Source organism: Malaclemys terrapin, chromosome 6, assembly GCF_027887155.1.
Source record: "Malaclemys terrapin pileata isolate rMalTer1 chromosome 6, rMalTer1.hap1, whole genome shotgun sequence".
Taxonomy (NCBI): Eukaryota; Metazoa; Chordata; order Testudines; family Emydidae; genus Malaclemys; species Malaclemys terrapin.
In genome coordinates, this window is record NC_071510.1 from 106,962,198 (window position 1) to 106,989,158 (window position 26,961).

Here is a 26,961-nt window from a genome sequence, read left to right on the forward strand (position 1 = left end):
CCATATGGCGAGCAGATCCCGTACCTCCCATTCGGTCCATGATGGAGCTCTTTTGCGATCCTGGGACTCCATCATGGTTACCTGTGCTGATGAGCTCTGCTTGGTCACCTGTGCTCTCCACGCTGGGCAAACAGGAAATGAAATTCAAACGTTCGTGGGGCTTTTCCTGTTTACCTGGTCAGTGCATCTGAGTTGAGAGTGCTGTCCAGAGTGGTCACAATGAAGCACTGTGGGATAGCTCCCGGAGGCCAATAACGTCTAATTCCGTCCACACTACCCCAATTCCGACCCGCTAAGGCCGATTTTATCGCTAATCCCCTCGTCGGAGGTGGAGTCAAGAAACCGGTTTAAAGGGCCCTTAAGTCGAAAGAAAGGGCTTCATTGTGTGAACGTGTCCAGGCTTAATTCGATTTAACGCTGCTAAAGTCGACCTAAACTCGTAGTGTAGACCAGGCCTGAGAGACGTAGTATACCAACCTAATCCAGTGTAGACAGCGCTATGTTGACAGAAGAATTCTTATATCAGCCTAGCTACCCACTGTCCGAGAGGTGGATTACTACGCCGATGGGAGAATTCCTCCTATCGCCATAGGTAGTGTCTATACTGAAGTGGTACAGCTGCACTGCTGTAGTGTTTTAAGTGTAGACATACCATAAGAGTTGGAAAAAGGTTGGAAGGAGGGGGGCTAGGGGCATGGCTACACTCGAAACTCCAAAGCGCTGCCGCGGGAGTGCTCCTGCAGTAGCGCTTTGAAGTGCGAGTGTGGTCGCGGCACCAGCACTGGGGGAGAGCTCTCCCAGCGCTGCAGGTACTCCACCTCCCCGAGGGGATTAGCTTACAGCGCTGGGAGTGCGGCTCCCAGCGCAGGGGCACTGTTTACACTGGCCCTTTACAGCGCTGTAACTTGCTGCGCTCAGGGGGGGTGTTTTTTCACACCCCTGAGCGAGAAAGTTGCAGCGCTGTAAAGGGCCAGTGTAGCCATAGCCTAGGAGACGCAAGCTGAGCTTGTTAGGCAAATTTACCTGCAAGACTGCCCATTCCCCAGTATTAGTAGTAATGGCAGCACAGAGGAGGGTAAAATGGGAAAGGGAAAGGTTAGACTTGTAGGCAGATTTCACTTAAGATGTATCCTCCAAATCCTCAAAATTTCTCACTTGCACAACTTAACTCTGATCTTTATATTTCTTTCTTGATAAATACATTATAGATTTTTCTAGAAGCGTGTTTCTTAATCTTGCTGATTAGAGGTAAGATTTTTACATCTGTGTTTTTTGAGGAATTAGATGTATGAGCTGTTGGTGGTTGTAGGCTGGTATTGAAAAGGAGTTTGTTATGGCCTAAGGAGTCTGAGTGTGTTTGAGTATTATTATGTTTCGGAGTTAAGATATTAGATTGATCTAGATTGTAATGTTTGTAACCTGGATAGGTGATTTTCCATTGTGAGTGGTTTGATAGGAAATGCAAGTGTAAATCAGTTTTTTAAATTTTGTTTTTTAAATAAACTTCTGTCTCTTGGCAAGAGTTTTTATAATGTGAACGATTTTTTTGCTGTTTATTATTTATATTATACTCTTGGGCTTGAAAGTGGTAAGAAACCTCGCAGTAGGCAAATATGAGATTAAATTTATACACATGAATTTTTTTACAATTTTTATAATTTAGGATTCTACAAATGGCTTCTGAATTATATACTTGGAATCCAGTGGATATTTCCACTGGATTACAATCGCAAAAGTAGAGAAAATGCTGGTATATAAACCACTTGTAATTTCCTTCCCAAATACCATTGGGGTGGGGAGAAACCCAAGGAAAGTCATAAAAAAGTTTAACATGAAGGTTTCAATATTAACCAGCAAGAAGTCCGGAAATTTGAAGATCTTCTTGTGACCACATAAATGAATCAAAGATGGGTGGGTCCTCTTTAGGTTTGGTAATGGGTAAGGCTAAGATTTTGTCATGGTTATTTTTAGTAAAAGTCAGGAACAGATCACGGGCTTCCGTGAGTTTCTTTATTGCTTTGTGACCTGTCCGTGACTTTTACTAAAAATATCCATGATAAAATGGGAATGGGCTGGGCAGCTGCAGGGTGGTTAGGAGCTCCGGGGCCCCCACCACCTGTGAGGGTTCAGAGCTCCAGAGTCCTCCTGACCCCTGTGATGGCAGGGGGTTGCAGGGTCCCTCTACTCCCTCCCCGGTGGTGGGGAGCTGCGAGGATCCCCCTGCTGCCGCTACAGTGGGGAGCTGTGGAGGGCCTTCCCATGGCACCCAAGGTCTTGTGGCGGTCCCCCTGCCCTCTGTGGCAACCAGGGGACTGTGGGGGTCCCCCTTTGCGGCTGCTGCAGTCGGGAGACTCCAGGGTACCTCTGCTGCCCATGAAGGCTCAGTTTGGGGGCCTGCTGCTTCAGGCGGCGGGGATACCTTACACCTCTCTGTCGCTGCCAGAGGCGACAGGACCCTGCAGCTCCCAGCCGCCGGAGCTGAAGTCATGGAGGTCTTTGGAAGTCACGAATTCCATGACTTCCGCAACCTCAGTGACAAAATCGTAGCCTTAATAATGGGAAAGCAAGCAAATGTTCAGTCAGATGGCCAGCAGTATATAAGCATTCATGGTTTTTATGGGCTGCTAGTCAGTAGCATTAGGTAAAATTAAGTATGTCATGAAAAAATAAATGTAACATTTTCAAAATTGTGGTAACACTTGCTGATGTGATGGTTGAAATGCCATTATTTAGTGAAGACTATATCCTAAGAATTAAAGCTCCTTTTAAGGTGAGGGCAGAGGGAACTGGTGATGTGATCTCTTAACCATGTGCATGTCAAACAACCGTGCCTACCTTCTGACATCACTTCAGTAGATAAAGTAATGAGTATAGCTGACTCCAGGCCAACAAAATACTAAAGGATTTTGTTTGAAAATTCCTGGAATCTAAATACATACCTTTTCTTTAAAGTATGATGTATTTTTTTTTTTTTTTTTTTTTTTTTTGCAATTAAATTATCTTCAAAAGTCATTCCTTTTTAAAGCAAATAAATCTGAAGCTAACACATTCAAATGTCCCAGAATGGCTAGAAATCATAACATCAGATATGAGTTCTGGCCGGAAAAGTCCAAATTAATTTATCTGACTTCTGCATGAACAAAGATCCCTTGGTTCAGTTTTACCAAATGTAGGTTTAGTAAAAGTGGGGTAATATTTCTGCCAAATGGGAGGATTTTATTTTATTTTCATGCTCGCCTGTTCTTTGAAAAATACTCACGTGCTGCAGTTAAATATATTTGTCCAATATCTATTTAGAATATTGATGTTGACTTTTTTCAACTTGCTTATTACACTGGTCTACAATTTTTGCGAAGTCGTCTGTTTCAGAGATAAAATGTGCTATTTATTATGTATTTTGATGTGCTGAATTCAAATATGACAATTAAAACAACTGGCTACTGTTTCTAAGATATTTAAGTTTTTACATTTTAGGTCTATGTATATTATGTAGATAGTAGAGTTTTAATCATAAATTGTAAACCTACGTCTTTTCATGTGTTTATGGTTGCTTTACATGATAATATATCTCCTGTCCTGTTTATGTAACACTTTAAAAATCAGCAAAAGGGTTATATAAATAAAATTATGAAACAAAAGGCAAAAAACTATTATGTACATAGTTTATTCAGTGTCTACTCAGCGCTTCTTGGCTTGTCTCTTGTATTCATTAAATGGTGCATCTCTTGTCACTGTCCAGCAATAGTCTGCAAGCATTGATGGGCTCCATTTGCCCTGATAGCGTTTCTCCATTGTTGCAATGTCCTGGTGAAATCGCTCGCCGTGCTCGTCGCTCACTGCTGTGCAGTTCGATGGAAAAAAATCTAGATGAGAGTGCAAAAAATGTATCTTTAGTGACATGTTGCAACCAAAGCTTTTGTATGCCTTGAGGAGGTTTTCCACCAACAACCTGTAGTTGTCTGCCTTGTTGTTTCCGAGAAAATGTATTGCCAATAACTGGAAGGCTTTCCATGCCGTCTTTTCCTTGCCACGCAGCGCATGGTCAAATGCATCATCTCGAAGAAGTTCACAAATCTGAGGACCAACAAAGACACCTTCCTTTATTTTAGCTTCACTTAACCTCGGAAATTTTCCACGGAGGTACTTGAAAGCTGCTTGTGTTTTGTCAGTGGCCTTGACAGAGATCTTCATCAGACCCAGCTTGATGTGTAAGAGTGGTAACAAAATCTTCCTTGATTCAACAAGTGGTGGATGCTGAACAGTTCTTCTTCGAGTGCTTGCTCATATCCATTCCATTAGGTGTGTGCGCGCCGCGTGCACGATCGTCGGAAGATTTTCTACCCTAGCAACACCGGCGGGTCGGCTGTGGAGCCCCCTAGAGTGGCGCCTTCATGGCGCTGAATATATACCCCAGCCGACCCGGCGCCCCCTCAGTTCCTTCTTACCGCCCCTGACGGTCGTTGGAACTGTGGAGCGCTGCTTAGCTGTTCTCCACTCTCCCTAGCTTAGTTTGTTGTATCACAGTTATAGTTATAGTTATAGTTCTAGTGTTTATAGTTAAATAGTTAAATAGTTTAAAAGTTGTTCTAGTTGTTCTAAGTAGTTCAGGGGATTAAGGGGGTCGTCTCCCCCTTTCTCCCCCGGCCGCGGGGCCGGGCTCATGCCCAACGCTCCCGGCTTCAAGCAGTGCGCCTCCTGCGCTAAGCCTATGCCCACGAGCGACCCGCACGACTCCTGTCTGAAGTGCCTGGGAGAGTCCCATCAAACAGATAAATGCAAGATCTGTAAGGCCTTCAGACCAAGGACCAAGAAGGAGCGGGACTTTCGGCTCCGGCAACTCCTGATGGAGGCGGCACTTAGTCCGGACGCTCCATCTACAAGTCAGGCCCCGGCACCTCGGTGCGCAGTGCCCCGGCGGCACCGGCTATGACGACCACGCGAGTGGCGTCAGACAAGCCTCCCCGGCACCGGACCTCGTCGGCACCGCAAGCAGTGCCTCGGCGCCGGTCATTATCCCCGGGGCATAAAAAAGCCCATAAGACGGGGACATCCGTGCCGAAGACGCCGGCTCCCCCAGTGCCGGGGGTAGAGCCGCATCCGCCGGTGGAGCACCGGAAACAGGTGCCTCCAGCACCGTCGACTCCGGCGCCGAGGCCGTTGAGTCCGGTGCAGATAGCGTCTCCGCCGAGACCGGCGGTGATACAGTGCCTCCCGTCGACTCCAGAGACCTTCGCGGCGGCGAGAGACTTAATAGCTCTCACGGAGCCGGCACCGCCTCAACCACCGGCACCGACTGCACCGTTGACTCGCCCGGTCCAGTCGAGGGGGAAACCTGCCTTGATGCGCCCTCCATCGCAAGGGCTGGAACCTCGGCACCGATCCAGGTCCCGAAGCAGGTCCCCACGCCGCTCGCAGTCCCGGCACCGAATATCGCCTCGGCACCGGTCGTACTCGCCGCCAAGATCTTCTTCGCGGCACTGCTCTACGTCTCGGCACCGCTATGATCATCGGCACCGATCAACGTCGAGACGTAGTTCTCGGCATCGCTACGGTCGACGCTCGACGTCGAGAGGCCGCTCCCGGCACCGGGCATACTCCAGGTCCTCGTCGAGGTCCAGATCCGACTCCCGGCACCGACGAGGTCATCGGCACCGGTCGCGGTCCCGGCACCGATCGCCGGCACCGCGTAGAGATAGATCATCTCCGGACCGGCACCGTGCGGCACCGCAGCCAATGGGAATCGTCTCGACGCTCTCGGCACCGCCGTGGCCATCGAGATCGGTGTCCCACTCCTCGGAGGACCTCTCGAGATCGGCATACCCCCCTCAGGGGCAAGCCGAGGAACAGGACTTGGGACATTGGCAGGACACAGGGGACCATTCTCATGGCCCATCTCACTGGTCGTTTTGGACCCCGTGGGCGTACCATCAGGCGCAAGGGGCTCCAATTGCTTCGACCTCTCGCTCCGGTCACTCCATCAGAGGGGCCCCGGAGTCCACCATTTCTCGGCCTCCGCCAGGGGGCATGGAGGCTTCTGGGTCCGCACCACCTGACGCCCTGGACCCAGGCACAGGTGATGCTCCAGCCCAGGAACAGGGAGACCAGGACCAGCCCTTGGATCCTGTTCCACCGGAGGCATCTTCCTCTTCTTCTCCGGATGAGGTAGTGGCGGGCACATCGTGCACAGGCCCACCTCCAATAGATCTTCGGGCTCACCAGGATCTTCTGCGCAGGATGGCCCGTAATATGGACCTGCAGGCGGAGGAGATAGTGGAGGTGCACGACCCGATCGTGAATATCCTTGGAGCGGATGCCCCATCGAGGGTGGCGTTACCCCTGATCCGCACGATTCAAACGAATGCGGATACGATATGGCAAACTCCTGCCTCTATCCCACCCACAGCGAGAGGGGTGGAAAGGAAATACTTTGTCCCGTCTAAGGACTACGGGTACTTGTTTACCCACCCCCAACCGTGTTCACTGGTGGTGGAATCAGTGAACGCACGAGAGCGCCACGGCCAGCAGGCTGCAGCGCCTAAATCAAAAGAGGCTAAGCGGCTCGATTTGTTTGGCCGTAAGGTTTACTCAGCCGGAGGGCTGCAACTTAGAGCGGCGAACCAACAGGCGCTACTGAGCTGCTACAATTTTAACTCCTGGAACTCTATGGGGAAGTTTAAGGAGTTGATTCCCCAGGAGTCAAGGGAAGAGTTTGGAGCCATGGTAGAGGAGGGCAAGAAGGTGGCTCGGACCTCCTTGCAGGCCTCCTTGGACATAGCAGACTCAGCTGCGAGGACCCTGGCTTCGGGTATCGCTATGCGCAGGATCTCCTGGCTTCAGGTTTCGGGTTTGCCTCCGGAGCTGCAGCAAACCCTACAGGATCTGCCCTTTGAGGGACATGGATTGTTCTCGGACAAGACGGACTCTCGCCTGCAGAGCCTCAAGGACTCGAGAACAATCATGCGCTCCCTGGGGATGCATGTTGTGGGCCCTCAGCGCAGACCATTTAGGCCGCAGCCTCAGCGCTTCTACCCCCCCCCCCGCCTCGTCAGAGACAGGACTCGACCCGGAGGCGAGGGCGAGGTGGTAGAAGAAGGTGGACCGGCCCTCAACCCGGCCAAAACCAAGGGCCACCTAGACCACCTTCAGGCCCCAGGCAGAACTTTTGAAGGTGCGGTCGAGGACGGCGCCCCAGTCATCCCCCAGGATCCAGCCCCCTCCTTCCGGGATCGCCTCTCCCACTTCCACCGTGCTTGGTCCCTTATAACTTCGGACCGCTGGGTCCTCCGCACGGTGGAGAAGGGATACGCTATCCAGTTTTCTTCTATCCCCCCCTCCCACCGCCCTTCCCCGTCCCTCTTCAGGGACCCTTCTCACGAGCAACTTCTTATACAGGAGGTTTCTACGCTCCTGGCCATGGGGGCCATAGAGGAGGTTCCGATAGAGTTAAGGGGCAGGGGATTTTATTCCCGTTACTTCCTGATCCCCAAGTCCAAAGGAGGTCTGCGGCCCATCTTGGACTTGCGCGGACTCAACAAATTCGTAGTAAAGTTGAAGTTCCGCATGATCTCTTTGGGGGCCATTATCCCTTCCCTCGATCCTGGAGACTGGTTCGCCGCCCTCGACATGAAAGACGCATACTTTCACATCTCAATTTACCCACCTCACAGACGCTTCCTGCGATTCGTGGTAAACACGGTGCACTACCAATTTGCAGTCCTTCCTTTCGGCCTATCCTCGGCCCCAAGAGTGTTCACGAAACGTATGGCTGTCGTGGCAGCGTACCTTCGTCGGCAGGAGATACAGGTGTTCCCGTACCTAGACGACTGGCTGGTACGCGGTCGCACCAAAGAGCAAGTTCAAGCTCACGTCCACAGAATAGTGCACACATTCAACGAGTTGGGCATCCTACTCAACAAGGACAAATCCACTCTAGAACCTACCCAGAGAATAGATTTCATCGGCGCAGTTCTAGACTCCAGACGTGCACAAGCCATCCTGCCAGACAACCGCTTCGGCACCATCACGAGCCTCATTCAAGGTCTACAGGCCTTCCCAACTACCACGGTGAGGTCGTGCCTTACCCTGCTGGGTCACATGGCTTCCTGCACGTACGTAACCAGGCATGCCAGACTTCGGCTTCGCCCACTCCAGACCTGGGTGTCATCAATATACCGTCCACATCGGGACAGCCTGAACATGGTGGTCACGGTCCCGAACTCGGTCCTGACCTCCCTCACCTGGTGGCTAGATCACAATGTGGTCTGCGAAGGGATGCCATTTCACGCCCCACAACCCTCTCTGCATCTGGTCACAGACGCTTCATCTCTGGGTTGGGGCGCCCATCTCAACGAACACCATACCCAGGGCCTGTGGACTGCACCCCAGTTAGCCCTGCACATCAATGTTCGGGAGCTGATGGCGGTGCGCCTGGTGTGCCAGGCATTTCTCAATCAATTACGTGGCCGTTGTGTGTTAGTTCTCATCGACAACACCACGGCCATGTTTTACATCAACAAGCAAGGAGGAGCACGTTCGTCAATTCTATGCCAAGAGGCCATTCGCCTGTGGGACTTCTGCATCGCCCACTCAATCCATCTCACGGCATCGTTCCTCCCTGGAGTCCAGAACACTCTAGCGGACCGACTCAGCAGGTCCTTCCAGACGCACGAGTGGTCTATCCGTCCGGACATCATACATTCCATCTTCCGGAGGTGGGGGTTTCCCCAGATAGACCTGTTTGCATCTCGAGACAACAGGAAGTGCCACGTGTTCTGCTCCCTACAAGGTCGAGCTCCGGGCTCCCTCTCGGATGCGTTTCTCCTTCCCTGGAAAGACCACCTGTTTTATGCCTTCCCTCCGTTTCCTCTGGTCCACAAGGTACTGCTCAAATTGCGCAGAGACCAGGCACAGGTAATTCTGATCGCTCCAGCGTGGCCGAGACAACATTGGTACACCACACTGTTGGAACTCTCGGTTCAAACACCGATCCCGCTTCCATTATGTCCGGATCTCATTTCTCAGGACCACGGTCGGCTGCGTCACCCCGACCTGCAATCACTCCACCTCACAGCGTGGCTGCTCCATGGTTCACCCAGGCAGAGCGGCAATGCTCGCACTCTGTCCAACAGATTCTGCTGAGCAGTAGGAAGCCCTCAACACGGACTACGTACCTGGCCAAGTGGAAACGGTTCTCATGTTGGTGCGAACAACGAGCCACGCCCCCGTTGCAGGCACCTATTCCTCTCATATTGGAATATCTCCTCTCCCTAAAACAGCAGGGGTTGGCGATATCTTCAATTAGAGTTCACCTGGCTGCTATATCAGCCTTTCACCCAGGGGAATTCACGTCCTCGGTATTCTCTAACCCGATGGTCGTTAGATTCCTCAAGGGCTTAGACCGGACGTACCCACAACAGCGTCAGCCCGTCCCGACGTGGGACCTTAATCTGGTTCTCTCCAGACTGACATGTCCTCCATTTGAATCACTAGCCACCTGTTCACTTTTGTATCTATCCTGGAAGACAGCCTTCCTCGTAGCCATTACCTCAGCAAGGCGCGTTTCTGAACTCAGGGCGCTTACATCCGAGCTCCCTTATACAGTTTTCCATAAGGATAAAGTGCAGCTTCGTCCACATCCTGCCTTTCTCCCTAAGGTGGTTTCTCCATTTCATATCAACCAGGACATATTTCTCCCGGTCTTTTATCCCAAACCACATGCCACTCGCCAGGATCAACGTTTGCATTCCCTGGACGTACGAAGGGCCCTGGCCTTCTATATTGACCGCACAAAGCACTTTAGAAAGACGACGCAACTCTTCGTTGCAGTGGCCGACCGAATGAAAGGCTCACCGGTCTCCTCACAACGCCTATCCTCCTGGATTACGTCTTGCATCCGGACTTGCTATGACCTGGCAGGCGTCTCAGCACCGCACCTCACCGCTCACTCCACGAGGGCCCAAGCCTCCTCGACTGCTTTCCTGGCACATGTTCCGATACAGGACATTTGTAGAGCGGCGGTTTGGTCATCAGTCCACACGTTTACAGCTCACTATGCACTAGTGCAGCAGTCCAGAGACGATGCTGCATTCGGGTCAGCGGTTTTGCACACAGCAATGTCTCACTCCGACCCCACCACCTAAGTTGGGCTTGGGAGTCACCTAATGGAATGGATATGAGCAAGCACTCGAAGAAGAAAAGACGGTTACTCACCGTTGTAACTGTTGTTCTTCGAGATGTGTTGCTCATATCCATTCCAAACCCGCCCCCCGTCCCCACTGTCGGAGTAGCCGGCAAGAAGGAACTGAGGGGGCGCCGGGTCGGCTGGGGTATATATTCAGCGCCATGAAGGCGCCACTCTAGGGGGCTCCACAGCCGACCCGCCGGTGTTGCTAGGGTAGAAAATCTTCCGACGATCGTGCACGCGGCGCGCACACACCTAATGGAATGGATATGAGCAACACATCTCGAAGAACAACAGTTACAACGGTGAGTAACCGTCTTTTTTCCTCCCAGGCTCCAATGACTGTCAGAATGGCCAATCTTTCTTGATGTAGTGGGAATCTCTTGCACGACTATCCCATTCGCAGAGAAAACAGCAGTACTTTGTGTATCCAGTCTGCAGACCAAGCAAGAGAGCAACAACCTTCAAATAGCCACAAAGCTGCCACTGATGTTGGTCATAGTTTATGCACCTCAAAAGTTGTTTCATGTTGTCATAGGTTTCCTTCATATGGACTGCATGACCAACTGGAATTGATGGCAAAACATTGCCATTATGCAGTAAAACAGCTTTAAGACTTGTCTTCGATGAATCAATGAACAGTCTCCACTCATCTGGATCGTGAACGATGTTGAGGGCTGCCATCACATCATCTATGTTGTTGCAGGCTACAAGATCACCTTCCATGAAGAAGAATGGGACAAGATCCTTTTGACGGTCACGGAACATGGAAACCCTAACATCACCTGCCAGGAGATTCCACTGCTGTAGTCTGGAGCCCAACAGCTCTGCCTTACTCTTGGGTAGTTCCAAATCCCTGACAAGGTCATTCAGTTCACCTTGTGTTATGAGGTGTGGTTCAGAGGAGGAGGATGGGAGAAAATGTGGGTCCTGTGACATTGATGGTTCAGGACCAGAAGTTTCATCCTCTTCCTCATCTGACTCAAGTGAGAGTGATTCTGGTGCATCAGGAACCGGCAGTCCTCCTCTGTGGGGTACTGGGCATATAGCTGATGGAATGTGTGGATAATGCACAGTCCACTTTTTCTTCTTTGACACACCTTTCCCAACTGGAGGCACCATGCAGAAGTAATAATTGCTGGTATTATCTGTTGGCTCTCTCCAAATCATTGGCACTGCAAAAGACATAGATTTCCTTTTCCTGTTCAACCACTGGCGAAGATTTGTTGCACAAGTGTTGCAGCATATGTGTGGGGCCCACCTCTTGTCCTGATCTCCAATTTTGCAGCCTAAATAAAGGTGATAGGCTTTCTTAACCATAGTGGTTATACTGTGCTTTTGTGATGCAAAAGTCACTTCATCACAAACATAGCAGAAGTTATCTGCACTGTTCACACAAGTACGAGGCATCTCTGCTCACTTTGGCTAAACAGAAATGTGTCCCTTTGCAAAATCAAACCCTGACAAATAAGAGCACGACACTGTGTATGATTTCTAGAGCTGATATAGGGCAATTTGTTCAGCAGAGTGATGTAAGCTTCGTTATGATTGCATCATCCATGACTTCTAGGAATAACATGATGCAATTCATATCATGTATGACGCAATACCATCTTCAGATTGCATCATTCATTGTTTTGCCTAAAAAGCAAGTACTGTCCAAACCCAGTCATAGATTTATTCATAGATCCAGTCAAAGATGTATTTAGTCATTTCTGGTTGAAATTGAGATCCCTTCCCTTTATAACTCATTTATCCTCCTCCATTCCCAAGTCAAGGGTCGTATATACTGACCCAATAGTATATCTTGAAAACTAGAGCCAATCAACAATTTTAAGCATCATTTTCGTTCTCCGTGACCCAGAATTAGTCAAGTTTGACTACATTTATTTCAGAAGCATTTTGGCTGTAGAGCAGTGTTACAAGTCCAGTCCTCTTGAGAATGAGTTTGCAGGTATGAATTAGGAAGAATTAGTTTTGCAGGCTCTATGAATTTTTGCTGTTATAATTAAAATGCTACTAATAGGCTTGCAAGATTTTTTTTTTTTTTTTTTGTAAGAGCACATGATGGTGGCAAAAATTAAACTGACTTTTTAATGAAGCAGTTCACTAGGCTTGTGTAACAGAAAAGACACTTCATTTTTCTTGGTTCCATGCATTTCTCCTGTTCTGTAAAGATCATAATTACTATTAATTTTGAGTACTAACGCTACAAATTTTATATGTAAAGATGACATGCTCCTTGTACTAAGGATGTTGTGAACTAATTCAGATGCAAATTATATGTGCTGTGCCAGTAGGAGTTGGATGTCTTAGAGTCGAGCAGTGAACATCATTTTAGGGCTTAACAGAAACGTGTTCACAGGAGGGATTTTAATGTGGAGAGGTCTGATTGCACAAGGAAAGCTGTTGAAAATTTTGGGGGTGAAAAAGGAAGAAGGCGCATGGATTAGGTGAATGAACGGAGTGAAAAAGTGTAGAAAGAAATAGGAGCAGAGATATAGATGTGGGCAAGATTGTGCAGATCTCTGAAGGCGAAGGTTGTTAAACTTGCTGTGTTAACTGAAGGGAGATGGTGAATGTATTTGAAAATTGGGGTGGAATTAGTAAGACATTGAGAGGAAAATGACTTAAACTGCAACATTTTGTTCTGAAAGAGAATGAAAAGAGATAGTAAGGAAGTCAGGAAAGTTGTGGGGGTTCTTTTTGGTGAAATGTTGTCAAAGCTGTTGCTGCCTTCCAATTTACTAGGAATTTTGCCCCTTCCTGCTGGATGAGAATCCAGCCTCAGTGGTCCATATATTTGCTGAAATTCACTGTAGCAAGGGCAGAATGGAGAAGTATAAGGCAGAACCTTCAGTTCATGCAGTATATAGTAACCTGACAGCTCAACAGGATAGGCTGTGTGCCTTTGGTCCTTGCGTTGGCTTCTAGTCTGCTGCCGTTGCCTTTTCAAGTTGTTGTGTTAACACTTACATTCATCATTGACTGACTGTGCGTGACCCAGCATTACAGCTATGTTACTGTGGTACAAGGTGGTTCAGAAAGCCTAGGATGAAACATGAAAGATCCCCCAATAACGTTCTGTCAAAGAGATTCAGCTGTGTAACAAACTTTCAGAATAGACTAGTTCAAATCTAGATTCTGTGGCCATCGTTAGGGCATGTCACAAGGCCTTTCATTATTATTTAATTCTATGTTCTTCTGTAAGTATCTCACTAATGTATTACCTGTTCATTACAGTTAATAGACTATATTCAATTTTATATATGCTTTGGACCTTCTGTGGTTTTGCTATTTTGAGCTGCTGTTTCTAAGTCATGCTTCTATGGTGCTAGAATTGCTATGACTCATCCCAGTAACACGAACAACTCATGGGTGACAGTAAGCACGAAAAGATCTTCATTGAAATATGTGGGTTAAAAAGCCACTATGTGGCCTAGCATAACATTTTTGTGCTAATATTAAATTAACCATTCCAGGAATCTGTTCTATTTTTTTTTTTTGATTTGCTGTTGTATTGAAATATGTGAATTTCAGAACTGAATTATGGCCAATAAATAAGAATGAGGGACAGGCTGAAAAGGTGTATTAATATTAAAACTAAGTCTCTTCGTATGCTTGGATTAATTCCAGGAATTTAAAAGCTATACTACCCCATTTCCATTTTAGTAAACTACACCTCTACCTCGATATAGCGCTACCCGATATAACACAAATTCTGTTGGCTTCCGAGGACAGCGTTATATCAAGGTAAGAGGTGTACAAGGGTACCTAAGCCAAATATTGGAATGTACAGGACAGTTTTGTATTCTGGTAATGTTTGAACTCGTAGATCTATAAGGTGAAGTGCATGTTAATTGTTAAATGTGAAGGTCAGAAGCCCTTGTGATCGGTGTATCTGTTCTTAAGAGTTTAGCATTCTGTACAAATAGATTGACGTGCTTAAGGTATGTGAAGGTGAAATGAGAAGAATTTGGCAAATTAATAGATGGTAGATTTGTTCTAAAACTTAATGTAATTAAGAGGGTTTCGTTTACTAATAAGAAAACTTTCAGATTAGATTGCAACCTCTTCATTATATATAATAGGAGTACAGACGTACAAAAGTTACCAGATGCTTTTTATATTTATAGATATATTGGCTTTAATACTGAGAATCTTGTGGACCATCTGCCCCTCCCATTTGTGATTGTGTGGAGCACCTCCCTCCTCATTTATGATTCCATAACACGTGTGGCAACTACAGTGATTGCTTGCATGAAAAAGTAATATTAGAAAACTAATGTATTTTTAGCTGATTTTTACACAATTTAGCATCAGAAAACATAGAGGAACCACAACCTTGTGATCATCAAGTTCTTCATTGATCACCGGTATTCTGTGGACCATAACTGGAAAACAGCTGTGTTAATTTGTGAAGGACTGAATTTCTACAGTCTTATTTTATGGGCTTTTGAAATATGTAAACTAGCGTTAGTGAAAGGTGCCAAATTAAGAAGACTTGTAATCGTAAACCCTCTGAGTATGTCTACAATGTGTGTTTTAATAAAAACAAACAAAACAAAACAAAAAACTTGCAGCAGAGAGTCTCAGAGCCTGGGTCAACTGACTTTGGACTTGCAGGGCTCACACCAGTGGGCTTAATATAGCAGTACAGAGTCATAGATTTTTAAGGCCAGAAGGCACCATAATGATTTTAGTCTGACCTGATTCTAGTCTGCACATAGCAGGCTACAGAACCTCACCCACCCACAGCCTGAGCAGGAATGTCTACATCACTATTTTAAGTTCCATAGTTGACATGGGCTTTGAGAAGCTCTGCCATGTGTGCGTGTGGCTTTTTTATTTTGGAAGTTTAGACATATCCTAAGAGATTCAGCAGTGGCTTACCATCAGTTTCAGATCCTAAGGCCAGAAGGGACCATTTTGATCATTCATGAAGAGAGATCTCCTCCTAGCAACTTCCCTACACTTGGGTTCTTATGCTGTTCTCTGGGCCAAAAAGGACACATGTTCTGTGAACAAAAGTTTGAGAAACCACTAAGATACATAGAGTCAGTGTAATAGTCTCCATTTTCATGCCAGTGTTTCAACCCTGATGAGACAGAACCGTTCATAGAGGGTAAAATAATCGCTTATTCCCCAAATCTATTTGGCCTTTGGTCTTGGTGAAACTGCCAGCAAGAATGCTTGTTGTGCAGAGGCATTATTTGTACTTATAATCTTTATTGATTTTTAGGTTTTATTGTAACTTATATTAATGAAGTTCAGTAAGTGTTAGTGATAGAAAAATGTTTGTTAGACTCAAATCTCTCTCCATAGAAATGATTTTGTATTTGAACAATAGTTGAACTGAAATGAAAAATCTAAAGTTTTATCCATTTTATTATTGGAAATTTTCACAGCATGTTCTCCCCCCCCCCCCCCCCCATATCACTCCTTTCTCAACATTCCAACTTGAGGGAGGATTAAAGGGGGAGAAGAAGAATGAACATAAAGATAATATTTTTAAATGTGCTTTGCATAACATACTATTTAAATTATTCCAGATATGAACTTCATTCTTCATTTAAGTAATTAGGGATTGGAAGGGAGGCATTGTAAAGACACTTATCTTTTTATTTAGTTGAAGACAATGTTCTGCAAGATTTGAGTTTCCAGTGTTGTCATTGTATTTGTTTACACTGTGAACAGTATCTTTTAATGAACCAGCTTAGAAACATTTACAAATAGTTTATTTGTTGAGCAATGATGATGTGCTCAAAAATGAAGTCTTATGTTTTATGGAAAGAGAACAAAATGCTTGTAAAATCAAATACCTTTAATTTTTTCTCCTTCACATATGCAACCCATCTTACTTTCTCCTCATCTTAAGTTTCTTTTTTACATTAAGATCTTTACCTTGCCTTCCTTATAGCAAGCCTAATTTTTAATATTACTATTTGTAACAGTGGCAGGCACTTTACAGGGCAAATAAAAAGACCAAGACCGTGCACTGAATTTCTTAAAATCTGATTTTAAACATGACACAAAATCATAGGGCAGGGGTGAGAAGAGGAAGGGTGAAGGTTTCATCAGTAAGATCATTGTGGCTATGAACCCATCTTGGTGGTTTAACAGGAAGTAGCTTTTTAATCTAATGCAATTCCTAAAGATGACAGACTGGGATTGTAATCTATGGCTAGACCATGAACACACAACAATAAATTAAGAACACAATTCTCTGGTTGTAGATAACTTACACTTTTTTACAACTCCATTCATCCATCCTGCACGGATACATCTTTTACATCTGTACTTTGTCCAGTTTCCATTATGGCAGGTTTCCTGAAATAGTTCCAAAATCAGTTCTGGTATGGTAGACCTTTTATTCCATAGATGGTCAGTTAGTACAGTGTGGTCCAATCCACACTGGGCCAGAAAATTTAAATCACCTTGATATTATGTTGTTTCGGTTGATTATATAGGTATCGTTATAGTTCTGCTTTTTTAGTAAATTTTGTCTGTTGTTTGTTTGTAGACCAGTGGTGGGCAACCTGCGGGCTGCACGCGGCCCGTCAGGGTAGTCCGTTGTTGGGCCGTGAGACAGTGTTTACATTGACCGTCCGCAGGCATGGCTGCCTGCAGCTCCCAGTGGCCGTGGTTCACCGTTCCCGGCCAATGGGAACTGTGGGAAGCCGTGCGGGCTGGTCGCCGCATCCTCAGCTCCCATTGGCCAGGAATGGTGAACCGCAGCCACAGGGAGCTGCGGGTGGCCGTGCCTGTGGACGGTCAACGTAAACACTGTCTCGCAGCCTGCTAGTGGATTACCCCGATGAGCCGCAGGTTGCCCACCACTTTCTAGACCATTGTTTTAATTTCTCCTCTCCTCCTCCATTTGTTCCACCTCCATAATGCAGTTGTGTTGTGGAAATGAAGTAAGAAGAGTAACAAAAGTAGAAAAATGGAGGAGGAGATATACGGTGAAGTCAAAGATGAAGGGGTAAAAATGATCAAAGGGAAGAGAAATAAGGGACAAAATCACAAGTACAGGAGACATCATGAAATAGGCTTGGCAACAGGGAGTTAGTGAACTAAATCTAACGGCAATGCAGATGGACCAGTTAATGACAATGGCTTGCATGGAAAGGTAATATTAGGAAATTATTTTATGTATTTTTAGCTGAGAAGTTATCTGAGACCTTACAGAAGAAGTGAGAAGACCTGATGAGAACAGTGAAGAGATCTGAAGATGTTGTCAGGGTATTGTAGGCTGTGATAGTATGGTTTTGATGCTCCTACAGTCCATGGAGATGAAGTCTTTAAAAAGTTGTTCTCAGATCCCTGGAGAGTTGCTTCCACTATTGCAGTAGTAAAAACAGAGGGAACTCAGTGAGGACTGGTGGGGTTTGGGAGTGCTGGAAGGCATGTGTTCTTCTGCGCTGATGGAAAACTGAAACTATTGCAGTTAAACCAGGTTTCTTTTTTGACCAGTTTTAAAAAACAATAGAATACTGTCTGTTGGTTTGAAGAGAATTCCAGTGTTGCATTTTACTTTTGTAGCATATTACATGGTATATACCCACTAGTTATAGTTAATGTCTGGCTCTTATATTAGTGTGAATTCTGTATCTGTTTATTCTTTTTTGCTCTCTAAGTAATAGTCTTAAACTATTAGGCTAGAAACAGAATTATGGAACTATGTGTGTAATCAGATTAAGTTATGAATTTTTCCTTGCAAGTCAGGGTTAGGTTAAGCCTGTCTTTCTTCAGGAATAAGTTTCAATATATTGAATTTGATTATTTTCTCAAAGGAACTTTATTGGAGAATGGACTGGACAAAAAGCACTAAAAATATACTATAGAGGAGAATCTTGCAGATATCTAATGTATCTTAAATTATCTTGTTGTGATTCACCAACTTTGACATGGTAGACAGTCTTCCAACTTCCCTTCTTCAAAGAGATATTACTTTGTAATTTATAACTAATCCCATTTTAAAGTAATTTACAGGCCAGTGATGTAATCTAATCCTGGTGCATGATACTGGAAAAACTCAGCTTTCTCTTATGCTTTGCAGAATTATGCACGCTTTCAGACCTTGCCAATACCACTGTTGTCTGAAATTATTGTTTCCTAGTTCTCACGCCGCCTTATACAGGGAAAAAAATCTATCTAGTCAGTAGAGTATATTTTTGCTCTTTGGAAAGATTTTTTTTTTCATACTTCAAAATTACCATTCAGATTTTTCAAATAGTGAAAATGCTTGTTAAGGATCCTGAAGAAAGTTCTATGAAAGTATAACATTCTTGTTTCACAGATATTTACATTTGGAGGGAGGGTGCGTGAATAATTTTTCCTAAAATGATGTATCTAAACAAGTATTGACTCATTTGTCTAGAATACAACAAAAAAACACTTTTAGCAAGTATTTCCTCACACTGTTTTGTCAACCAATTTTTACACTTCATAAGAAGTCAGTAGAAATGCTAAAGTGGCCATAGGCAGTCCAACATTAATGGTGTCTCAAAAATAGATAAATACTAGGATGTGACGCACTGTCATAACCAGTTAATGCATGCAGATGTCTGGTGTTGAGCTCACTACAATTTGGAAACAAGGAGAAAAATTAGGCCTTTATATTTTTAAATTTATTGAAATTACCTTGTAACAATGTGTGTACTTATTTTTAAGGCAAATACATAATCCCAAATATTTCAGAATAGTTTTGAAGCAAAATGTAGCCATTCTAGATCAAGATTTTACTAACCGGTCTGCTCCTTTTTAATTGTGTTGGAGTTCAACATACAACTGTTTGTTTTTTTCTCACAATATAGAAAAAAATTAATTAAGCAAGATGTACTTGCATCTAATTACATGTATTTGTGAAGTGTTTTTAAATTTAAATGGCCACAACATTGAAAGGACTAAGAGCCACAACATAAAACCTAGAAGGGTCACACTTTTTGCAGAAAGCATACCTAAAAAATCATTTAAATCTAGTCTTTCGTCAGCAAAATCTGTTTTTTAAAATAGAATCCAATCTAAATGATTTGCGCTCCACTGATGATAGGAGTCTGGGTGACCGAGGTAGGGAGAATACAGAACACACATTAAATATTTTGGCTTAGTACATTGAACAGTAAGTATATTGGATACTAAATTTTAAATATTACACTTTGTTATGAATTTGTTTATTATTATTGATGGCACTAAACACACAGTGAATATTGAGCAGAAATATAGTAAGAATCTTAGGCAAATATTAAAAATCACTATTTTGAGATGATATACTCCTTGTTGAGTTTCTGATTGTGAGGGGTTTTGGTGTATGTCAATAAGATCATTCTGATTTAGATTCTATCAGCCTCTGATGTCAGAACAGAGGGGGCATATGCAAAGTCTATTCTGTTCAACCAGTGTTACTCGCTGAGGTTCTGGAAGTGCTTGGAAAAAGGTTGAGTTCCAATCTTGAGTGGGATTTATATTGTACTTGAATAGTCTAATTGTATCACAGGGTGGTGAGGCTATTATTCGAGGAGTTTGTTAGTGGAAAGGCAAAGAGCCAGTGTCCTTTTTAAAAGGAATTGTCAGGTCCCACTCAAGAAGCCAAAACTAGATGTTGAAGTTATTACCCATTATCTTATTTCCAGTCATCCTTCTTTAGGGAAGATTGTGGAGACTGAACACTGGCACTTTCTAGACCTTTTTCTTGACACCTTTGGTTTTAGGCCCAGATATGGTATGGTAACTGTACTTCTCAGTCTCTTGCTGGAAAGTCATGGATAAAACCAAACCATTCAAAAGTGGACACTAATTACAGATTGCCTCCCTTTTTGGGTACTCAACTTGACACTGTGGGCCTCATTTGCTATTGATTTTGAAGAGCTATGGTAGTTCAGCACCTCTGAATATCAAGCCAGTATTACATTGAACACCCAAAATCAGTGGCTGCTTCTGAAAATTTTGGTCCAAAAGTCTTTGCTGCTGTTACAAAACATGGAAATGGACCATCTGTTGCTCTGTGCTTAAAGAACCCTCTGAATGCAGATCTTTAAAAGAAAATGCATTGACTGTAGTCCAGTTTAGCCGTCTCCAGGCTTTTTGACCAGTCACCCAACTAGTACATGCAGTGGAACAACTGATCAGGGTTTCAAGAAGACACGGGGAAACAGCTTCAGAAGTAGTGCTTGTATGACTGAGTAGTCCAATATTTGACTGGGAGGCAATTCTGTTGTCTCTCAGGCTACACTGTTACTGTACAGCTTTGCAAAAGGACTGGGTATGTCCACTGTTAAATGAATGAAATATTCTATGTAAAAGTAATGGTTGAGATTTTTAAAGCACTCTGAGATTGACACATCTGTTAATTTTCATGGAAGGAAGTGCTAAATCCTCTAGATTGCTTTGAAAATCTCAGGCAATATTTTTAAGCGTTAAAGAATAAATCCGATTTTTAAAGCATTATCAAACATGAGTATTTTATTTTGCTTGCAGCTTCTTTGTAATACTGGCCACACTGAAGAAAAATTAGGTTTTACCTATGATGACATCATAATATGGTAAGTATTCTGTAAATTATTTCTGAGCAATATTTGGACACTAAACAGTATACGTTTGAAGTAGCTGTTTTGAATGAAATGAAAGAAAACAATCTTAAGTCGTTTTAAAACCCAATTCAAGTTTTTTTGTAGTTCTTATTTAATGATTTAATATTCCATAACACACACTATGTAAAATCATACAAGTATAAAACAGTTTTATGGAAATAGGAAAGAGAAACTCGGCAAATAATAAACCAGAACAACATTTCTAGGTAAGGCACAGAACTCATGCGGCATTAATAATGAATATAAAGTAAAATAAGAGTATTTTGAAATGTAGCTTTTGTAAAGGCGTGCAGAAACTCTTGGGGTGGAATTTTGGCCCTATTGAAGTCAATGGCAAAACTTCCTCTTATATAAGTGGGGGTCAGGATTTCACCTGTAAGTTTCTATAATAGTTTACTATATTCCCTGAAGAGAGACTTACAATTTTTGCAGTATCATCCTCTTGGCAACTAAGGCAACTTGTGGTATAAACTTGCTAAAGGAATCTGCCTCGATCTTATCACTATTTCCTAGAATAAAAATATTTTTGTTTATTTATTAAATCCCTACTTTTCTGCACAGACACTGCTAACTTGCCGTGGATTCACCATGGATAACAGAAACAGCAAAAATGAGGCTGACTCTTCCGGTCACCCTAATTGTTTTGCCATTCAGTGTAGGTGAACTTCTGACATTGAGAACTTAGTAGGTCCAATAAAAAATAAAATAAAATCAGAAAACATTCCCTTAAATTTTGTGGGGATTTTGTTCAGTTTCTTTCAGAAAAACTGACCATGTTGTAACTTTCTTTTCATAAATGATAAGTTTTCTCAGATGGAACTGAATGCTTCAATCAGTGCTACTGAGTACCTTTCTGTTAATACTCCTTTTCACTCTCATTATCCTTTTTCTGAGTATATTATAGTTCATGTCAGATTGTGTGCTAGCTTTGTGATGTGGAGACTGTAATGTCCAAATTAAGTATAATTCCTTTACCAAATCAAATTTTAATATAGGTCTCGAGGTGCATGTCTAGTGCATTTTGTTATACAATTCCAAGTCAGGAAGTCCTGCTAGTCCAGGACATGGATAAGGAAGAATAAAAAATTTTTAGATATAAAATTCACACCTAGCAGACTCATTTAAAAAAAAAATCTATAAGCCCTCTCTAGAAAGAATATTATTTTCTGAAAATCCATAGGCACATGTGCCAAAGAGGATGATCCTTTTCATGGAAGATGCTTGCTCAAGGATATGCATGAGAGTCTGTCTTTAAAAAGGCATTGAAATAATCTATTCAGTACCACCCTTCTTGTATTTATATATGCAGTTTATTCTGCCATAGCAGTGATCAGATGGGTATAGAAGGTGACTAAATTTTCAGAGATGAACAGGCAGCCTTGGTTGTGTCATTTGTGATCTTTTGAAAATGTCATTGTGGAATAAAGAACTTTATATAGAAATGCTCATTTGTAAAGCAATGCTTTAATGCTTGCTGCTGAAGAAGCCAATATTATTGAGGCTGATCTTTAAAAAGAAGAATAAAGAATTGGTCTTTTTTTGTTCTGCCTGGATCCTTAAGTGTACGGTGTTGCTATTTTCTTCTTTGATTTCTTGTATTTAACTATGGGGTAAAAATGTCAAAAGTGCCTATATTCCATTTTCAAAAATGACTTGGGAACTTAAGTTTAATTGAAAGTCAATAGGAGTGGAGACTAAGTGATTGAGTCACTTCTGAAAATAGGACTTAAGACTTTAACTCCTAAATCATTTAGGTTAACATTTTCAAAAATACCCATGTCAGATTGCTTAGTGTTCAGATAGGAGCCTGTTGTTTAAAGGACTTGCTTTTTGCTTTTAATTTATTTTAAAGATTACACTTGTTTTGCTGGAGACACAAGAAATAGTCTACAAAAATGTTTGTGCATTCCGAAGGTATGAATGGCTAACCTTGAACCACCAGGCTATTAAGAATTAGTCATATAAAGTTGCTAATTTAACCTATTAGGGAATATTTAAGCAAACTAAAGACAACTTATATATTTGCTAGATTTTTATCCAAGAATAAATGCAATTGTTAGATTTTGTTCTTTGGTCCTTTTTGCTAGTCCATGTGCTTGATTATAATTTCTTCCTGCCAACAGATGGAGACAGTACACTGACAGATTTTGGCATCATTCCCTGCATAGAAGGATCTTGACAGCTCACAGAGCTCAGTTGTTTTTTTTTCTCCAACAGATGGAGTCTCAGTGATATTGACAGGTGAAAGAAACTCCTGAGAAAAGGAGAGAATGGAATACTTTTAGGCCTCAGAAGTCTTTGAGGTTCTTAGCCCTTGTCCTGGAGTAGCGGCCAGTCTGTGGACTCTATCCCACATGCAGTGATTTAGTCATTGCAGGAGTATAGCATAACTGATTCCTGAAAAAATTCCAAGAAATGCCAGGCTTTCACACACAAAGCAGATCACTACATAGGGTTTGTGCCCCTCTCTACCCAAGCTCAGGGACTAGGATGTAAAAAGGTACACAGGAATGTCATTTAATTTGGGTAGTCTTAGTGGCCAGGGTAAGCATAAGAGGGAAAATGAATCTCCTCCAGGATCAAATATCTTCTCTCTCTTACTGATACCCCCCATGGGAACCAGTGCTATTTTACGACTGGTGACTTGAAGTCCTTCAGATACCCTATTTGTAAGAGGCAGTCACTAGGGAACAAAAATCCTCTTCAGGAAGGAGAGATCCACAGCGATGAGGGCAACTTGGAAATGTCTGATTTCCTCAAAACCCCCCCCCCCCCCCCAGTTGAGAGGGAAAATTCAAGATATTCATAGGAATAGCCCTACTGCCTCAGACCCTCACATTAGGTCTCTCTGACCTAGATTGTTCTTGTCGTTCTTCTTTGAACTCCCTTGTTGTTCTGCAATGTCCTTTTTGAGATGGGGTGACCAGTACTACACACAATATTCCAGATGAGGCTGCACTATTGATTTATATAAAAGTATTACAATATTTTTGTATTAGTCACCATCCTATTCCTTATGCATCCTAACAGCTTGTTAGCTTTTTTAATCACAGCTGCACATTGAGCTGTCTATAGTAATACCGAGGGCCCTTCCTTGAGCTGATCAGTTAATTTAGAATCCTGTAATAAATATGAGTAGTATAACTTTTTTCCCATCACTGTGCATTACTTTACATTTATCGGTATTGAATTTCTTGTCATCATATTGCCCATTCACCTAGCATGTTTGTTTCTCTGAAGTCCCTCATAGTCCCCTCTGATCCTGATTAACTTAAAAAACTCTTCTCCTTTCCAAATTTTGCTACCTGATCTCCCTTTCCAGACCACAATAAATGTATCACACACCATGGAACCTACTAAGGATCCTTGAGGCATGCTGTCCATGTTTTGTGATGATGAAAATTGACTATTTACATAGACAAAATAAAGAATAGGATTAGTTTGTGATCCATTACAATACTTTTCCTCTCAACCCATGGCTATTTAGCTTCTTCTGGAGGACTTTATCAGAGATCTTTTGGAAGTCATATTATGTCAGTTGGTTCTCCTTTATTCACTACTTTATTGATATGTACAAAGAATTCTAAAAGATTAGTGAGACACTATTTTCCAGTGCACAAAATGTGCTGGTTAGAGTCTATCATATGATTTTACAGGAGTTTTGTTCTATTTTAACTAACATTTCAACCAGTTTTCCAGGTGCATATATAAGGCTTACTACTCTGTAATTGCTTGGATCACTCCTAGAAGCTTTTTAAAAATAAACTTACAACATTTTCTACCTTAGAATTTTCTTGGACAGTGACTGTTTTTAATGAGAGAGCATATTTTTATTAGCAGGTCAGCTACTTCGTAAGTTCCTTCAGAACTCTTGGAAATACCATTTGGATCTGACCTAAGTCATGTCAGCTTACAGTAGTTGCAGGTATTACATCGCTTGTGTGTATCCACACTACACTTGTCAGCAGTTCACGTTCTCACCAAGAGTGCTTGTATCAATTGTATTGTCAGTTTGGGGCACTATGGGACGGCTCCTGAAAGGCAGTAACAGTCTATGTTTGAATGGCCTCTCAAACCTTGCCATTTAGTCATTTTGATTTATTCCTCGTCTTTCGCAGTCACTTTTTGTTTAGCAATATGCATGTCTTCTCTAAAACTCTTTTTTTTTTTTTTAAAGTAGCATCTATGCCATCTTTGTGGATTTTACTTCCTTTGCTTCTAACTCTAGGGAATTATTGATTAACCTTACCACTTTTTATTAAAATTTACCTTTCCAAAGTATCAGTTTTCTGATATATTTCACTTAGCAAATAATATTATATGACCTGCTTTCAAAGATTCATCTCAAGTCTGGGAGCCTTCAAACCTCTATGTGGGGGGGAGTGACAAAACCAAAAATCTCAATGTACTGTCTACATCTGTTGGCTGGGAGGTGCTTTACCCAAGTGACTGGACTGGCATAGATCTCAAAGGAAGAAAATTTAATAAGGTAAGGAAAATTTCCCTTTACATTTTAAATTTTAACTTATTTGCATGTCAGTAAACAGTGTCTATCCCTCAAATGGGGAGCTCTATTAGTTGCTATATAATTTGTTTTTTCACTTATTTTTTCCATTGTAGTTTGCGATTAGCTTTACTGAATGAAGCAAAAGAGGTGCGAGCAGCAGGGTTGCGAGCCCTTCGCTATCTCATCCGAGACTCCAGTATTCTACAAAAGGTGCTAAAATTGAAAGTGGATTACTTGATAGCTAGGTAACTTTCCTAGATTATTATATTACAATAACTTGTTTCATTTCCTCATCTTTGACTGATTGTGGGTGTGTGTGTGTGTGTGTGTGGAAATGACTATCTTAATATTCTCTGTAAATGTTGATTCTTGGTATTTTTTCTTTTCTTTTGGGAAACTTCCTTTAAAAAAAAAAAAAAAATTATACAAGAATGCTAGCCAAATCAAAAGAAATAACATTTTCTTTGGATTTGTATCATGTGAAATGATATCATGAAGAAGTAAAAGTGTGTGTGTGTGTGTGGGGAAATAAACTTGTTTCTAAAAATCAGTTTAATCTGATCCTGAACTCTGAATTAACCATAATTGTTTGACATGACTACAAGTCGGAAGTAAGATTGTTTGGATACCTTAACTATATATCCATAACTTAACATGTTTGGATTTCTTTACAGTTTAATTGTAACTCTGCATTTCCGTGTTTGTTTTGCGGATAGTTACTCTCAATCCTAATGCCATTTAATGTAGTTTGTTTTGTCTGGAAATATGATGAGATTGATATGAGATTGTTGATCTGGTATCTTATAAATATGTTATTCGTACTCCTCTGAAATGTCTAGCAGTTTTGCAGGCATCTCAAAGCTATTCTTAAGACCTTTGTATCTCACCACAGCGTTATGTAAATGCATGTATATAGGAAAATTGTTTTAGTGATCCTTCATGTATAATAAAGATTATTATTGAAGGAAAAACACAAACTAAAATTCTGTAACCAGTCATGATCCATGTGCTCTCTGAAAGCTAGAATTTCTGGACAGTAAGTTATGTAGTAGTATTCACTCAAATTCTTGAATAGTAGCACCAACCTGTATTCCTATCTATAAACCACATTTTTTTATTTTAACTTTTGTTTTATTTTAGGTGCATTGACATACAGCAGAGTAATGAAGTAGAGAGAACACAAGCACTTCGATTAGTGAGAAAGGTAAAAATTTAACTCTGTACTGTTCTTATGTTGGCTACATCAGTAGCCAAGCCAGTCAGTCATATTGGCTCTAGAACTGTCCCATCAACAGTCCATTTTAGGGAACTGGAGGCTCTCCAATCTCACTTTATGCTGGCAACAGACTTGTCTGCTGAAGAACCGTTGTCATCCCTAAAGAAAAAAGGAAAGGTACTAGATGAAACATGGCTTGATTTTTCATCTTTTGCCATTGGCAACCTTCCCCTGAGTGAGGAGAGGGAGTCCCACAGAATACACCTATTTTGGATAGGGATTGGGCAGGAACTTTGGCTCTCTTAATATCACCCTAAAGAGGCCCAGCCCTCTGCTGAGGGTAAGACAGCCTGGGAACAACAATGCAAGTCTGGTTTGCTGGTTTAGGCCTTCCTATGTTACTTTTCTAGATGGACAATCATGGATAGAGGAGCTTGTGTCTCTGCCCTGTAAGAATGATGGCCCC

At 42.8% G+C, this 26,961-nt stretch overlaps 1 protein-coding gene across 1 annotated transcript in view; it reads left to right on the plus strand.

Annotated features, from left to right (window-relative positions):
* The window catches only part of RICTOR (RPTOR independent companion of MTOR complex 2), a 182,060-nt gene that overhangs the window by 47,786 nt on the left and 107,313 nt on the right, over positions 1-26,961 (plus strand). Inside the window, exons 4-6 of the mRNA XM_054032098.1 lie at positions 20,660-20,724; positions 25,393-25,524; positions 26,420-26,483. Of these exons, the coding sequence (XP_053888073.1) occupies positions 20,660-20,724; positions 25,393-25,524; positions 26,420-26,483 (261 nt within the window). The remainder of the gene's footprint in view (positions 1-20,659; positions 20,725-25,392; positions 25,525-26,419; positions 26,484-26,961) is intronic.